Raw genomic sequence first — 16,700 nt, 5'->3', positions numbered from 1 at the left:
TGTTTTTCCTTCTGCTAATGTGGGTAGTCCTTCCTGTTTTTATCCAGACTTTTTTTTTGTTCTGCCCACACTAACTGGAAGTTTTTCAAGGTGTACACAAAGCTGCAGAGGCAGCATACTATGTCATACCATTTAAACAGAAATGCCAGAGCACCATGCTTTCAGCCAAATTGTAGAAATGTCTATGCAAGCAAAGTTTGTTTAGGTTGTTGAAATGTGACATCTTGAAAATGGCTGTCATCATGGAACCTTTAAAAATTTAAGCAATCTTGGGCTTGTGCGAGGTGCAAAATGGCTGGCCAGGAGAAAGAGCTTCTTTATTTATACAAAGAAAAAGGAGCATCTAGATAGGAGCAGTGAAATATCTCCTATACTGCCCTGTCATGGTGGCACAGCCTTAATATAGAGGATTACTGCTGAGGGCTAGAGAGTATCATTTAGTCTCCATGTTGCCTTTCATTCCGTGTTGAACCTGACAACATGCCATCCCTGACAATGGTGATCATGGTTTTGTTATATGGATACATGCCCACTGGAACTGGTTTAGGTATACCAGGGGTGAGCAAGAAGCAGTCCAGATGTGATTCACCAGGGTTAACCCTGGTGGATCACCAGATGCTTTTTTTTTATCTGCACTTCTACAGGTGTGGCCACTCACATCTCCTGTTGGATTGCCATTCCTTGCCAATGAAAATTGCAGACAGTAGTGCAGATGGGAAACTGCTTCCCGCAGCTCCTATTGGCCAGGAACAGCAATCCACAGCCAATGGGAGCTGTGTGCGGCTACACCCATGGACACACAGGTTAAAAAAAAAATCCAGCAGCTTGCCAAGGGCTAACTCTGGAGAACCGTGTCTGGCCCGCAGGCTGCTTATTACCCACCCCTTACCTAGCGACACTGTTTTTTGGTCATAACAAAATAGCATCAGTAGCATTTTCACTACTAAAATGAGGTTTTTAGTAATGAAAGTCTCTGCACTTGCTCACCGTTCCTCTACAGTCAGCAAAGTCAGGGTGATATCCCCAACACAAGAGATTTTACCTTCATATGTGCCCAGTAACATAGAACAGAAACAGTGTTTTGGAACAATCATTTATGGATTATTGTAGGAGAAGCTTGGAACTTCACAGGATAGACAGCCAAGAACCACCACGTTCTAGTCCCTCTTCTGCCACTGATCCACTGCATGCCTTTGGGCAAGTCATTCATTTGCAATCTGTGCAATTTTCATCATCGATACAGTGGTGATAACCCTGCACTGTGCAGGAATGTTCTGAGGATCAGTTAATATTCACACAGTGGTTTGAAAATCAAAAGCACTACACAAATGTAAAATGTTAACTTTACTAGAACAAGCCTTTATACCCTAGACCTAGAGAGACAACTAAATTACATACTTTCAGAGCTCTTGGTTCCAGTTATGATCAGCATTTGGAATGGACTGTGCTGCCATTCATTTACCTTGGCAATCTGCACACACCAGTTGAGAAGGTACTGGGAGCCAATGTTGTCCTTATGCTCTCGGATGTAGTCAAGGAGGCAGCCATAAGGCATCAGTTGTGTGATAAGCTGGACAGTAGAAGTAAGGCAGATTCCCAGCAAGCGGCACACATATGGATTGTCAACACTAGCCATCACATAAGCCTCCTGGTCAGAAAAAGAGAAGACATCCTGAAACAGTCCTTCATGGGTGACAGAAATACTAGGATTCAAGAGACAGCAGTAAAAAATAAACAAACAAACAAATAAAAAAAAATCTGGCACTTTCCTGATTACTGAACCTTTTGTAAAATGCTTTGTGTCTCATATGGGCTAATGCATATTTCCCAGTGCACCAAGAGGTCCTGAATATCAAATGTTGAGGCAGCATTTAAATTGGTATCAGGACAGCCTGTTTCCTGGTTCTTATATACCAAGCAGCGTGGTCAGTGCAAACTTCCAGACATGAAAACAGGAAACCTAACAAGACTTAATTTTAAGTTCAATGGAAAGTGCGAGGTGCCTCATTTTCAGGAAGAATGGCTCTTGCACAAGAGGGTTTTTTTGCGCAAAAAGGAGACATTTACACAGCTCCTTTTTGTGCAAAAGCCTCTTGCGTAAAAACAGCCCCTAATTAATTATGCAAATGAAGTGTGGCAATATTCTACTTGGCGCTTCATTTGCATAAGTTTTTGCAGAAGAAGGGTGTAGTATAGCTGTAGCCATAGGGACTTCCATTTTTTGCAGGGTAATTTTTTACACCCATTATGAACTGCAACTACTAAGCTGCTCCCTCAAAAATGGTCTTCTGGAAAAATAAAGTCTAATGTTTAGCAATCATCTTTTTACTTGCTTTTGTTCCTGATCTACAGGATATTGCTTTTAGTTATTTTTTTTATGACACTGAACTTTAAGGCAGAACTAAGTGGGAAATCTTCCATGTGGTGAACTTTTAGGTCAGCATTTAAATCACCACCTGGAAAGACATCAGACACCAAAACATCATCCGTTGAAAGACAGCAGCCCAAAGCAAGCAATCAAAGTCAAGACACTTCTGTCATGGAGATAGAAAAAGTTCTACTCTTTACAAAGGTGAAAGAAATGCAATATGATAGCAGTTTAATCATTATCTAACAGACTTCTGACAGATGTTAAGTTGTTGTGAGGCTGTCAGGGAGCTAGTGTTAGAAGCACATTTATGCATTGACATAAAAAAAATCTAAAATCCATGAGTAATATTTTCTTTTGTCCACTCTACAGTTATGTGACATTGTCAGCTAAATGATGACATCTGTTGTTGGCATATAATATTTACTACAAGATACCGAGATAACAATGTTGAGAGGTCTGCTCTGAGGAATAACTGTTTTTGTTTGTTTTGTTTGCCACACAACCCACACTCAGGCTGCCCTTTACAAAGATTTCCTGGGCAGCAGGATCATAAACGATTTCTACAGAACCATATAAAGAATGATCATCCTACTACAAAATATTGAAACAAAGCTATAGAATTCTCAATGAAGTTCCAGGAAAAGCATGTCATTCTTTACTAAATTATACAGGGTTTCAGAGTAATTTATATAGGAACCTCATGGCTCGATACCTCACACGCTGTAAGATGTTTCCATATGAATAGAGGCTCAATTATGTTGATCCCAAAGGACTTAAAAACCATACAACCACAGCAATAAAGAAAGTCTGTTTCTTGTACTGTTTCCTGTTCAGATTCAGATGCATACTGAATTAATTTTAGCCGAGTGAAAAATCTGCAAACTCAGAGATGTTCTCACTGCCCATCTGCTGCACAACCTATAAGGAGCAGGCCTCAAGACTGGGAAATTGGGAACTGAATGTGTGGAGTGGGTGTATGGGCCACACGGAATATGGAGTTCTTCCAGGATTTAACGCTGCCTATTAAATCTGATACTGCAAAGTAAAATAGGCCATGGACTCTTTGAAGAATCATTGAACTTACAATGGAACCATTGTGCAGTTACAGGTCCCTTTAAATATTTTACTAAATTAAAGCAAGTCTTTGTTTCAATATTTATCTTGGAAATCTCTGAGGTACGCTCTGACCCACTCCAACTATGCTTGGTATTTGGTAACAAATCTACTGAATTATCCCTGCCCTAATAAAGCCAACGGCTGGAGAATAAAACTGGATTATATAAACAAATGCTGTTTTTTACACACTGAATACCTAACCATTCTTCTTACAAAAAGTTGTTATTAATTAGCCACTATCTTCAAGGGATCAGTGATCATGGAGAGTTTAGTAAAATCTTTTTTGAAGCTCTGTTTATTTCTCTCTCTCTCTGTGCTTCCATCTCTTTGAATCTTTTCTTTTCCTGTGAAATGGGGAATGAATTCCATCAACTAAGTCATCTAAAATGTAAACAGGGCTAAAAATGGCACGAGCTGCTTGCTAGGAGTCCCACTTCAATGGGAACAAATGGGGAGGGGGGGGGGGAGAAAGATCATGTAGAGATATCTAGCTCTTAAAAAAAAAGTACTTTGATATTCCATAAGTGCACACAGGCGACACATCTATTGCCCTGCCATGGGAATAGCTTGAGATACTGAATACAAAAGCAATCATTTTGGCTTATTAATTAACCCTTCATGCACTTAACATGCATTTAGGAATTTTAAGGCCAAGGCAGCTTTTGCAAGTTTACATTACAGGCAGTCCCCGGGTTACGTACAAGATAAGGACTGTAGGTTTGTTCTTAAGTTGAATTTGTATGTAAGTCGGAACTGGTACATATTGTAGGGGAAACTCTAGCCAAACATTTCTCCAGAGCTCAGTTTTATTCTCCCACACCTCACTTCCCTCAGTCCTTTATTCTCAAGCTAAGGTGTCTGCTGAGAAAAGCTGCTCCACGTCTCCCTGGTCTGCTGGGAGGGGTGCTAGCTTTGCATCTCCCTGGTCTGCTGGGGGGAAGCAGCTAGTGCGGGGTTGCCTCACCCCGTTTGTAAGTAGGGATCTGATGTAAGTTGGATCCATGTAACCCGGGGACTGCCTGTATTCTCTCTACATCTCTGTACAACAGTTTTTAAAGACATTTTTATTTCTTCCATTAAATCAGGTTAAAAGTATTGACATGTATTCATGAGATATAAATGTTTAAAACACACAGACAGATCGGTAAGTACACTCACACACACACACACACACACACACAGGCCATGCAGTTCCCTGAACTGTGGCTTTATCTTTGGCCATAAAGGAGCTGTGTCATTTACCTCAGCATCTGCAAAGAACCCTTTGTGTGTCAAGGGATCCATGCCAGTGTGAAAAGGGAGGAGGAGCATGGTTCAGAGTGGGTGGACTTGCACCATCCTCACCATATAGGGAAATCTCTAGGAAAGATAAAACAATATGCACCTGCACTAGCTTTCCTCTACACAGAGACCCTCTCTGCTACGAAACTGCCCTTCATAGGTGATTGGAGGCTGCCATCTTGGGGATCATGTAACTGTGCCTCAAGGCAGTGGGAAAAGCAGCAGTATGTGTATTTGTCTTACAGCAGGTTTGGAGGCACATGGTCTATGTGCCTGTGTTTTTGCTGAGTTGCATGTAGTTAGGGGCCAAACCCTTTATTACTTCCATTGGTTTAGGACAGTGGGAAAACCCTGCCTTCTCACATCCTCTGGACAAAATTCTATAAGGAGAGTATCAGCGGGTTTTCCTTTTGCCAAATGTTTTCCTGAAGGTCAGCACTATGGTTGCATCCTTTGTTTGTGCCTACCTGTTTTGCCTCTATGTTGTGTAAAAACATAGATGGTGTTTGTGAAGAGATAACCAGCTTTTAGTAAAACACCTAAAATCAGCAGGGATTATTGTTTGATATATTGGTCCTGAAAGTACCCCCCTCTTTTTTGGGGAGCGGGGCATTTTAATAGTATAGGCATATAATGATGTGTCAGGCCAATACACTAAGATAGGTGTGAAATAGAAAAGTTGTTTTTCTAGGATGAAACGAGGATTCAAAAGTGCTCTCTTGTAGGTGGCCGATAGCTACGGTTGCTCAATACTTCCCCATTGTGAAACCGGGTTTTTGGCTGCTTATCGGTTTGCCAAACTTTAACCATTTAGGCTGAAATTTTCCAGGCCAGGTGTCAGCTTGAGGTTGTTTTTGTTACTGTTGAAAGTTTCAGCTAAAATAGTTGAGTCACTTCTGAGACTGAGGGTAGAGAAAAATAAAGTTTTTGGCTCATACTTAAAAAAAAAAAAAAAAAAAAGCTTATAATCATCAAGAAACTCTAGATTTTGGAGGCAGGACCCTGACATTAGAAAGGGATGTTGCCATGGTGCCACGGATATATCTTTTGCCATTCCTGTGAACATGTGTCCAAATTAGCCAAATTATAAGCTGCTGAGGAATCACAGTCTGCACATGCTCAATAGAGACTTGTTAAGAGTTCATAAGCTAAGTACTCTGAAGTGTCTAGCTGCAGCAAGCATGCTCGGCCTCTCACAGACATATATGTGCTGAGCGGACTGTGCACACGCGAGCCCGACAGAGAGACTGAGTGTGCTCCAGCCCGGGCTGCAGGGATTAGTAGGGCTCATACAAACAGCATGTGATCATATAATTCTGTGATGCTCAGACTGTGTGTGGCTCTCGAGTCAAAAGTGGGTTTTTTGATGTGTCCCCTCTGATGCTTTCTAGTACCTGCTATTAAAACAATGTGATTTAATTATTAAACAATCTAAGCTATTAACCAATCAGGATACTTTCACTATGCTATTAACAAATTAAGTAATCAACTTGCAGTAAGTTACTGAACTTATTTGCTGTGAGAATAATATATTATTTTCAAAGCAAATTACACACAACACAATAGCATGAAAGACAGAGGAAATATTTCGTTTATATAGATTTCCCATCTTTCACACTACTGTGGCTCTTTTGTCTATTGTTGATCAGTAATTTGGCTCCTGACCCACTGAGATATCAGCATCACTGAAAAAACAAGGAGTTCTGTGGCACTTTACAGACTAACAGATTTTTTTTGGCATCACTGATGTAACTAAAATTTACTATTAAATGCCCACACACGGGCCAAAATAAGATTGCAGGAGTAACCTTTATACTGACATTTCCTAATTTTTCTGGTCTTTGTGATCTTCACTTTCTTTTAATGTTATTTTCCTTGGAGGAAATAAATTGTATGTGTGTGCATGCGCGCACGCACACATGCACATTAGCCTCGAACAGCAAAGTTCACTAAGCTCAAGGAACCCTGGATCTGGGTTTATGGGTTTACAGTATATACATACATCTAAAACATGATCTCTGAGCAAGGGGCAGTACATTATTGTGCAGCCCCTAAGAGGCAAACTGTGATTCAGAAGGACACTCCATCACCCGTTTCCTGCCTGTTCGCTGTGGGAGGTACCCTGTATCTGATCTGAACCTAGCGCAGTGTAGCTTCATTTCTCAGCTGCCTTAGATAGTGCCTGAGGTTTGAGAAGGGGTTCAGACATAGACCAGCTCTAGCAGCTGTGAGTCACAGTATCTGTCCTGTCCAAGCACAATAGAAGTAGAATTCATGTGAGTTTCTTTCATTTGTTAATTATGGGCTAGGTTCAAGAAAGCAAATAAAATCCAACTGGCTTCTGTGGTCCTTGGTTTTTTTTTCCACAAGGCCAGATGATTTTTCATAATTTCCATGGCACATGAGCCAGAATATATATATTTTTAAACCAGTTCATTTAGTTCTATGTAACTAAACATTTAATCCTACATGAAATGTCAGAGCCCAAAGAAGATTAGTGATCATTGCTACTGTTCTAATTTGTATCACCCTCATATTTAGGAGTCCCAGTCACATACCAGGAGCCCACTGAGCTAGACACTGGACAGACACAGAACAAAGACTGTCTCTGCCTTAAACTCACTGTTTTAACATGCCCTTTAGCACCAAATCAAACTCTCTGTGCAGTGCATTAGTACATGACCTATGCACAGAGGAGTCCAGGGGAGATAAAGGGAATGCAATGGTATCCACAGACCAACCACGCAGATAAAGGGTTTGACTGCAGGATAAAGGGTTTGGCTGGCTTGGTGAAGGATTCACCAGTTGTCAACAAATGTTAATCTTTTAATGATGACTGCCGTATCTCAAAGCACACTGTTTTTCATGGGGTTCCCAGGAGGCACAGAGTGGAATTATCAGCCTAAAATACTGTCCTCTCCATTCCTTTTTGAAGTACCATCGACTATTCTGCTGCTAGTCAAATAGGTTAATATTGCTTAGTGCTAGAACCTGTAATTTCTGTAAAGCCCTGAGGAGCTGGGAAAGCACTCAGAGATCTATCTGACTGGTCTTATTTCAGACATCTTAGGCTTCCATGCCTCCTCTTGGCAGATTGCTCCACTGTCTAACAGATACTACTGTTAGAATGTTTTAATGGATAATCAGTCGGACTTTGTCATTTTAAAACTTCACATCATTATTGCTTGTACCATTCCAAGGTAGGGTTCTCAAACAGCACTCTGCTTTTGGTCTAGCTCTGTCAACGGTAAAACCTCCACTGACTTCCATGAGAGCACTGGAACCAGGGTCTTCAACGTCCTACCCTTTACCCAGTTTTCCTTACATGTATACAATGATCTTAGTCTTTTCTCCACCCCAGCTTTACTATACCTGGCAATATGAAACTCTGAATATGAAAACTAGTCCTTCAAATGCTAAAGATGTCTTGTGCATTTGATATGAATGCAAATCAAAAGCCACCAATGCTACATGAATTCAGAGCACACAATTTCCCTCCTATTAAAACTATCACCAGCAAAGATTTAATTATAACAAATAAAGATGAAAACTCACATCGAGTATTTCCTTGTTGGCTTTTGGGGAGGTAGCCTCTCTCAATTCTTTAATAGCAACAGGAATTTTAACCTTCTCTCCTTCCGGAATCCAGAGCCCCTATAAAATATGAAGAAAGTTTATTCAAGTCCTTAGCATGATGACTTACTATCATTGAGGAAACTGCAAATGCATGCTTTATATTTTAATGTTTATAATGTTTCCAGACCAGACAAATATTCCAAGCAACTGTTAAGGGAGGCTAAGCAAGCAAGTGAAGGAGGTATTTAAGCAGTCACTCTCTCTGGAGGGCTGCACAGAATCCTGTTATTGGACTCGGCATACATCTCAATCTCTTGGGCCTAATCTTCCACAACATGCATGTGCAGTTATCTGCATGTGCAAAGAGCCCAAAAGATGCATAAATGGTGATATGTGCACACCAATATCCAGTTAATGCTACCAGTCACAGCAATTGTACATGCAAGTTGGACATAATTGGACATTACTACAGGTTGAACCTCTCTAATCTGGACTTCCCTAGTCTGGCAACACCCCTGGTCCGGCCCAGAGCACTGACAGGGAAAAAATGGTGGGTTAGGGCCAAGTGTATTGCTGAAGAATGGAAGAATGGAACCACAGACCCCGGAGAAGAACCCTTGTGCCCTGGCGCGCCAGCAACTGGAGCTGTGCAGCCATGGTGCCTGGGGACAGGAGGAGCAGAACCCAAAGGGCATCCAGGCGGGGAGTAGAGGTCAACATTGATCTCCCCTAGTCCAGCAAACTTCTGGTTTGGGACCAGTGAGGTCCTGAGTATGCCAGACTAGGAAGGTTCAACCCACAGTCTTTGCTGAACTCACTTTTCAAAGTGACACTATTGTGTCACTTCCAATGTATTAGCTGTTGAATGATGGGAATCAGGATTTTCTCATCTGAAACTAAATTTCAGCCAGCCTGCTCCAAAGCTTATACAATAATCCAATCCTTAATATATACTATGAGAAGTAAATTTGTGTCAGAATGCTTTCTTGTTCACTGTCATTTAGGCAGAGGGGTTTCAGCGGTCAAAAGAGGAAAACTTCAAAATCACACCAAGAGACTTAGGAGCACAAGTGCTCCTGAAAAATAATTAGACTTATGTTTCTAAATTTCTTAGGCACATTTGAAAATCTGCTCCCAAATGTCTAAACTAAAATATAAGTAAGTAAGTCTATATTTTACAATTCAGTACCAAATGTGTACAACCTTGAAGCTTCCTCATTGAGAAAACTTTTAGGGTACGTCTGCACTGCAGGCTAAAGTTGAGTTAAGGTACACATCTTCAGCTACGTTAATTATGTAGCTGAAGTTGAAGTAGCTTAACTCGGCTTTTGGCGTGGTCTACAGAGCAGGAAGTCGAAGGAAGAACACTTCCTCCAACTTCCCTTACTCCTTGTGAAATGGGGGTTTACAGAGGTCGGAGTTAGAAGCTCATTATTTCAAAATTATTTCAAAATAATGGGCTTGCTTTGTAGACGCACACACTCTTATTTTTAAACATGAGTTATTTCAAAATAAGTGTGCATAGCCTTTGAGAGACTCTCTATACAGACTGTGGGGAGGGGAAAGGAAATCTTTCTGCATAACACCCTACCAGAAAGGATCCAATTGCCTTTCTGTAACTCTATGTAGTTCTTTTCACCCAATAAATGTGATCCACAGATAAAGAAAGAAGATTAAAAAAAGAGAACAAAATTCTGCTTAGCACAGCAGACTGAGTTGGCCATACTTTGATTTCTCTTAATATTTTTACATCCCTAAGAAAGCATTTCTGGCAGTGGTATTTTGTTAATAGACACATTGATTTCATATTCAGCTGCATGGCTTTCATACAATCTAATGCAAAACTTTGTGCATTCACTCACACATGGCTCAAGCTAAAGACTATTTGAAAAGAACTCAAAAAACCCCCCATGACTATGTTTTCAGCTTCCATTGCATACACTGTTTGTGTGCATGTGTGTGGTGAGAAAAACATGGTGGTCTTACCTTATAAACAGTACCAAAAGCTCCAGAGCCTAGAACTTTGACCTTTTTAAATTCTGTTTCCTTTAAAATCCTCAGAAGAGCTTGGTTTGGCGCCTCGCCACTGGGTGTTAGAGGTTCAACAAGCTATTGTATAAAAGGAACTGCACTTTAGAAAGACAATGTAGAGAAGGAAAGCAAGCAACACATACTATTGAAACGGAGCAAACATTGCTGGTAATTCATGGGGCAAATCCTTCTCTTTTTTATGGCTATGAAAATCAAAAGCATCTCTAGAGTTCATGCAGAGTTATTCCAGATTTCCACTTATGTAAATGAGACAAGAATGAACTCCATAGAATTACTCCAGATTTACACAACATAAGTGAAAACAGAATGTGAGCTTGGCATGACAACTAACATTTTAAAAGAACATGGACAGATGTCATTTTTCATATTAGGATGTAAAATTTATACCCTTGAAATATGTACATAATGCTGACCAGTTTAATTATCATATATTCTATAAAAGGTTCATTTCTAAAAACCTTGACTCTCTTTCAAAAAAGTGAGCCGCTTTTTCGAAAAGTCTGCTTGTAGTCTAGATGCTGTCTTTTGAAAGGGGCTTGTAGTCTAGACGTAACCTTAATGTGTGTGCCTACGCAGCGACGCGCAAAAAATTCTAACCTAAGCCCCCTTACCTCTGCAGCAGCACTCACTTCCTCCTGCTCCTAGAGGGTGAGTGTCATGGCCGCTCCTGCGGGTGGAGACAGAGATGGCCTGGGGCTGAGTTGGGGGTGGCTCCTCAGGCAGCTGTTCTGGTGTCCAGGGCCGCATCGGTAGCCAGCCGCCACTGGGGCTGAGGCCATACCATGGGGCAGGTTGCTGCAGGGGGGGTGGGGGGAGGGAAGGGGAGGGGGAGCGTTTGAAGCTGCAGACAGGGGGGTTGAAGCTGTGGGCGGGCGGATTGGAGGTAAGGACAGGACCACTGCCACACTGGGGTGTGTGTGTCTGCTCATGCAGCCACTCTGACATGCTGTAGGATTCCAAACCCTGACTCAGAGATTTGAGTGCTGCTGAAAGTATCAAGCTACGAGCCCGAGATCAGAGAACTCAGCAAGGCACAGCAAGGCCAAGGCTCACACTAATCAGTAAGATCTGCATCTCAATGTATTAATGAATGAAGCTGCTGTGAGTAGGACTATTATTGACTTGAAAACGTATCACCGGCACACTGACCCGTAAATAGAAGTGAATAAGTTAAATCTCGGCAAACCACTTCTGAAAAGTTGCTGACCCCAGTGCTAGGATGAGGTCAGGGCCACTGTACTTTGACCCAATAAAACAGCTCTTTCAGAGATGCTATGGTACACCAATAAAGTTGGTTAATATATTTAGAAATTTCTGGCAATATTTACCTCCCTTTCCTGAAGCAGCCTGCGAAGCGTGCGCTTTCTAACGATGCGACGCCTGCGCATGTAAAGCCCTATGCACAAGGCAATCACAACCAGACACAGGATACTTCCAACAACACCAGCTGCAATGGATGGAACTTTGGAGCTAGAAAACAAAAAAGGGGAAAGAGGTGTGATTTGGTGTAAGAAAACATACGGGATATTTTGAATAGAACATTCCTTGTTTGAAATGTGATCAATCTATGGCCAGGGTTGGCAACCTTTTCAAATCAAAGAGCCAAACTACATCAAAATTCAGAACAAGTGGTCAACAAAGAGCTGTATAAGCATTCCTGTTTGCATGACTGAAAATATACAACTTAATCAGCTTCCGTACCCAATGACTGGAAGATAGCTAATGTAGCGCCAATATTTAAAAAGGGCTCTAGAGGCGATCCCGACAGTTACAGACTGGTAAGTCTAACATCAGTACGGGCAAATTAGTTGAAACAATAGTAAAGAATAAAATTGTCAGACACATAGAAGAACAAAATTTGTTGGGCAAAAGTCAACTTGGTTTCTGTAAAGGGAAATCATGTCTGACTAATCTACTAGAGTTCTTTGAAGGGGTCAACAAACATGTGGACAAAGGGGATCCAGTACATATAGTGTACTTAGATTTACAGAAAGTCTTTGACAAGGTCCCTCACCAAAGGCTCTTAAGTAAATTGAGTTGTCATGGGATAAGAGGGAAGATCCTTTTATGGACTGAGAACTGGTTAAAAGACGGGAAACAAAGGGTAGGAATAAATGGTAAATTTTCAGAATGGAGAGGGAACTAGTGGTGTTCCCCAAGGGTCAGTCCTACTACCAATCCTATTCAACTTATTCATAAATGATCTGGATAAAGGGGTAAACAGTGAGGTGGCAAAGTTTGCAGACGATACTAAATTGCTCAAGGTAGTTAAGACCAAAGCAGACTGTGAAGAACTTCAAAAAGATCTCACCACACTAAATCACTGGGCAACAAAATGGCAAATGAAATTTAATGTTGATAAATGTAAAGTAATGCACATTGGAAAAAATAACCCCAACTATACATATAAGATGACGGGGACTAATTTAGCTACAACCAATCAGGAAAGAGATCTTGGAGTCATCGTGGATAGTTCTCTGAAGACGTCCACGCAGTGTACAGCGGCAGTCAAAAGAAGCGAACAGGATGTTAGGAATCATTAAAAAAGGGATAGAGAATAAGACAGAGAATATCATATTGCCCTTCTATAAATCCATGGTACGCCCACATCTTGAATACTGCGTACAGATGTGGTCTCCTCATCTCAAAAAAGATATACTGACATTAGAAAAGGTTCAGAGAAGAGCAACGAACATGATTAGGGGTTTGGAATGGGTCCCACGTGAGGAGAGATTAAAGAGACTGGGACTTTTCAGCTTGGAAAAAAGACTAGAGGGGGATAGGATAGTGGTATATAAAATCATGAGTGATGTGGAGAAAGTGAATAAGGAAAAGTTATTTACTTGTTCCCATAATATAAGAACTAGGGACCACCAAATTAAACTAATCGGCAGCAGGTTAAAAACAAATAAAAGGAAGTTCTTCTTTACACAGCGCAGAGTCAATTTGTGGAACTCCTTGCCTGAGGAGGTTGTGAAGGCTAGGACTATAACAGGGTTTAAAAGAGAACTAGATAAATTCATGGAGGTTAAGTCCATAAATGGCTATTAGCCAGTATGGGTAAGGAATGGCGTCCCTAGCCTCTGTTTGTCAGAGGGTGGAGATGGATGGCAGGAAAGTGATCGCTTGATCATTACCTGTTCGATTCACTCCCTCAGGGACACCTGGCATTGGACACTGTCGGCAGACAGGGTACTGGGCTGGATGAACCTTTGGTCTGAGCCAGTATGGCTGTTCTTATGTTTTAATATTATTGATAATTGACATACGGATTAAGAATAGCATAAATAAAACATTCTACTCCCAGACTTTAAAATGGGACTTCTGCTCCTGTATCTTTTTGCACAGTTCTCTGAAGTTTACATCATAACTGGTCAAATGCACACATTCAGGCTGTCTTCTGCCAATCTTATGGCAGGGGGAGGGTGATGCGGGGGTGCAGGAGTCTGGGTTAGGATGCATGAGGGGCTCAGAGTAGAAGATTGGGGTGTATGATGGACTCAGGGTACAAGTTTGGGGGTGCAGACATTTTGTGACTGGGGATGTGGGGGTGCAAGAGTCTGGGGAGCAGGGGGAGGTCTGAGGGGCTCAGGCGTATGATGGCCTCAGAGTTGGTGGGAGTGGGGGTGGTGATGCGGGAGTGTTATGACACTGCAGCCAGAAGGGGGCTGGGCCCAAATTTGGGGCTTGTTGGCCAGGCTTCATTTTTAAGTAAAGTAAAATATTATGTCCAACACAAAAATTTTCTACATTATCTTTATTTATGGCGGGGTGGGGAACCTCCAAAAACCTCCAACCCTCACTGGCGTGGCCCCCAACTAAAACACTTCACTCCACCGGTGCTCCAGCCCTATAGTCGGGGCAAGGACAGGGAGGACTGAGATTCAAGGCCAGATTTAACCCTGGGGTTCCAGGGTTAGTGCATTTTGTGCCCCTCCCCTCCAGCCTCTGGGTTGGGGCCAAAAATGAGGCATTAAGTGTGAGGGGCAGGACTGCCAGTGAATAGGATAGAGATGGGAGTGCAGGATCTGAGCGGGAGGTGGGTGTGGTGGGGAGGGTGGGGGTGCAAAGTCTGCTCAGGGGGCAGGAACTGAATAAAGGGGTAAACAGTGAGGTGGCAAGATAGGGGGCAGAGGGTGTCTGGCCAGGAATCTGGAAGCAAGGGGGTATTTTGGCCAGGGGGCTAGAGGCAAGGGGGTGTCCGACCGGGGGCAGGGGGGATTTTTGCCAGGGGACAGAAACAGGGGATGTCTGCCAGGCGGCTAGGAGCAGGCTGTCTGACTGGGGGTGTCAGTGGGGGGGAAGCATGTCTGGGCATGAGGGGATGGGGGACACTTACTGGTTTTTGCACCACAGTAAGGCACCGTGTAACACGCCTCCCGCTGCTCCCATTTCCCAGAAATCTCCAGGAAGGGCTGGCAGGGGAGGCTGCTGGAAATGTGTCTTGAGGGAAGGAAATGTTAGTTCACAGGGAGCTATCTTTGGTTCCTGGTTTCCCCCATGCATGGGGAAGGAAAAAGCTGTTGCACTGAGCCACGTCTAGCCTGTTTGTTCACCGCATGCCACATCTGGCAGGGAGGGGGCTTTCTTCCCCTACCCTTTCCCGCAAGACGCTGTGCTGGCATTCGAGTCTTCCGGGGGCCATAAAGCTGTAGTGTCAACATGGGCTCCCTGCTGTGGGGAGAGCTGAACTGGGGCTCCAGAAGAGGCATATCAGACTTTCTAAAGAGCCATATTCGGCTCGCGAGCCATAGGTTGCCGATCCCGATCTATAGCTTTAATCTACTTACATTCAAGCAACACAGGCATCATTTTCATTCAGAAACCATTTTTGAAATGTAAATACGGGAATGTTCTTCCCGACTGTATCATTAGTTGTGAAGAATTCAATAATTACCCTAATGGACAGCCTTCAAGACCTGGTCCTTTGCACCTGTGTAAAAAAAAAAAAAAAAAAAAAAAAAAAAAAGACAATTACAAATATATATTAGCAGAGCACTTATTCTCACATACTGTGGAATAACTGTATGGTCATTCACAAATTATCTTTTTAAAAGCTGACTGAATATTAACCTCCTGATTAATAGCTAAAAAATCCTTTTTTGGAAAATATTATTTTGAAAGTTTTACTGTGTAATCAGAGTTCACGGGCTCTGGTGTGCTGTATATTCCTTTAAAAGAACAAATTTATGAATATCAACCTATAAATGTGGAAGAAAACAGCTAAGGCATATACACATATCATTTGAATGCACCATGGGTTCCCGGGTTCTCCCACCTCCCCCGCAATACCTCCACCATCTTTACAAGTGCTGCCTTATTCAACAACTTCAAAAGAGCCGACTTCATTCCTACCCTGGGGGTGCACAAAACGACTGATCACAAAGAGCTGACTGGTGGTCTGTGTGAAAAGAGCTCGTGATCTTTCTCTGAGTGGGAAAATGTTCATTGTAACAGGCTGGCCTTTTTGTTAACAGGGAGGCAAAGACTGAATCTGTCTGGAGACGGAATTAACCTCTCACACTAGGGGAGGTCCTTCATACAAGGCAGGGGATTATGAGGAAAAGCTTGTACTGCTGCTCACCACACTGTACAGTACCTGTTTTATAGACCAGTAAAGGATGTCAGTGTCCAGGTCTTCTAGTCTAATGAAAAATATCACTAGCAGACATCTCCTCATCAATGAATGGTGTTTGGTTGCACTATTTTACCACCAGGTACACTATTTGTGTAAGCATCCATGATATTTTTCACAGAGGATCTTACATGGCTTTGCTGACACTGAGCAGATGTGTTAGAATGGGTATGCCAAGGTTCCATATTCTGTAGAATCCTCCCAAGAATCAGACATTTTACCCTCTGTAATAGTTATAAACTATACCACTTTCTGAATGCCTTCAATTATTTCTGGCAGGTAGAGTATACTGCACACCATCGCTAACATCTGAAGTAAAAAAAAAAATACAGTGACTGCACAAGTGTAAAGCTCCAACTAGAAGTGCCACAGTCCAAGTACTGCTAAATGAAACAGAACAGTACAAGCACTTCTAAGTGGTAAGATGGGTGCTCCTCGTGGGAATTGTGGTCTTTGTGGTATCTACCAAGGAGAGGACAGCACTGCAGAAACCATTACATCACTTCTGACAAATGGAGCCGAGCAAGGACAAGAGTTCAGTCTGAGGCTTCTGCCTTCCTCTCTTACAAAAAATACATAATCTCAAAGCACATACAGAGTAGGTCAAGCAGGGGATAAGAAGCGAGCCAGGGCCAGGAATGCAGTTTTGAATTCCATGAGTAGGAAAAA

General features: G+C 42.3%; 1 protein-coding gene across 2 annotated transcripts in view; it reads right to left on the bottom strand.

The window, feature by feature from the left end:
- Positions 1–16,700, bottom strand: part of EGFR (epidermal growth factor receptor) — a 227,433-nt gene that overhangs the window by 23,683 nt on the left and 187,050 nt on the right. For both annotated transcript variants that reach the window (XM_075921718.2, XM_075921717.2), the window contains exons 16-20: positions 15,294–15,329; positions 11,725–11,866; positions 10,331–10,453; positions 8,324–8,422; positions 1,463–1,648 (exon numbers count right to left, since the gene is read on the bottom strand). In XM_075921718.2, the coding sequence (XP_075777833.1) occupies positions 1,463–1,648; positions 8,324–8,422; positions 10,331–10,453; positions 11,725–11,866; positions 15,294–15,329 (586 nt within the window). The remainder of the gene's footprint in view (positions 1–1,462; positions 1,649–8,323; positions 8,423–10,330; positions 10,454–11,724; positions 11,867–15,293; positions 15,330–16,700) is intronic.

This window comes from Pelodiscus sinensis, chromosome 2 (assembly GCF_052426305.1).
Source record: "Pelodiscus sinensis isolate ZL-2025 chromosome 2, ASM5242630v1, whole genome shotgun sequence".
NCBI classification, from domain to species: Eukaryota; Metazoa; Chordata; order Testudines; family Trionychidae; genus Pelodiscus; species Pelodiscus sinensis.
Note: the sequence above shows the minus strand (reverse complement) of the source record. Positions and strands in the feature narration are given on the sequence as shown.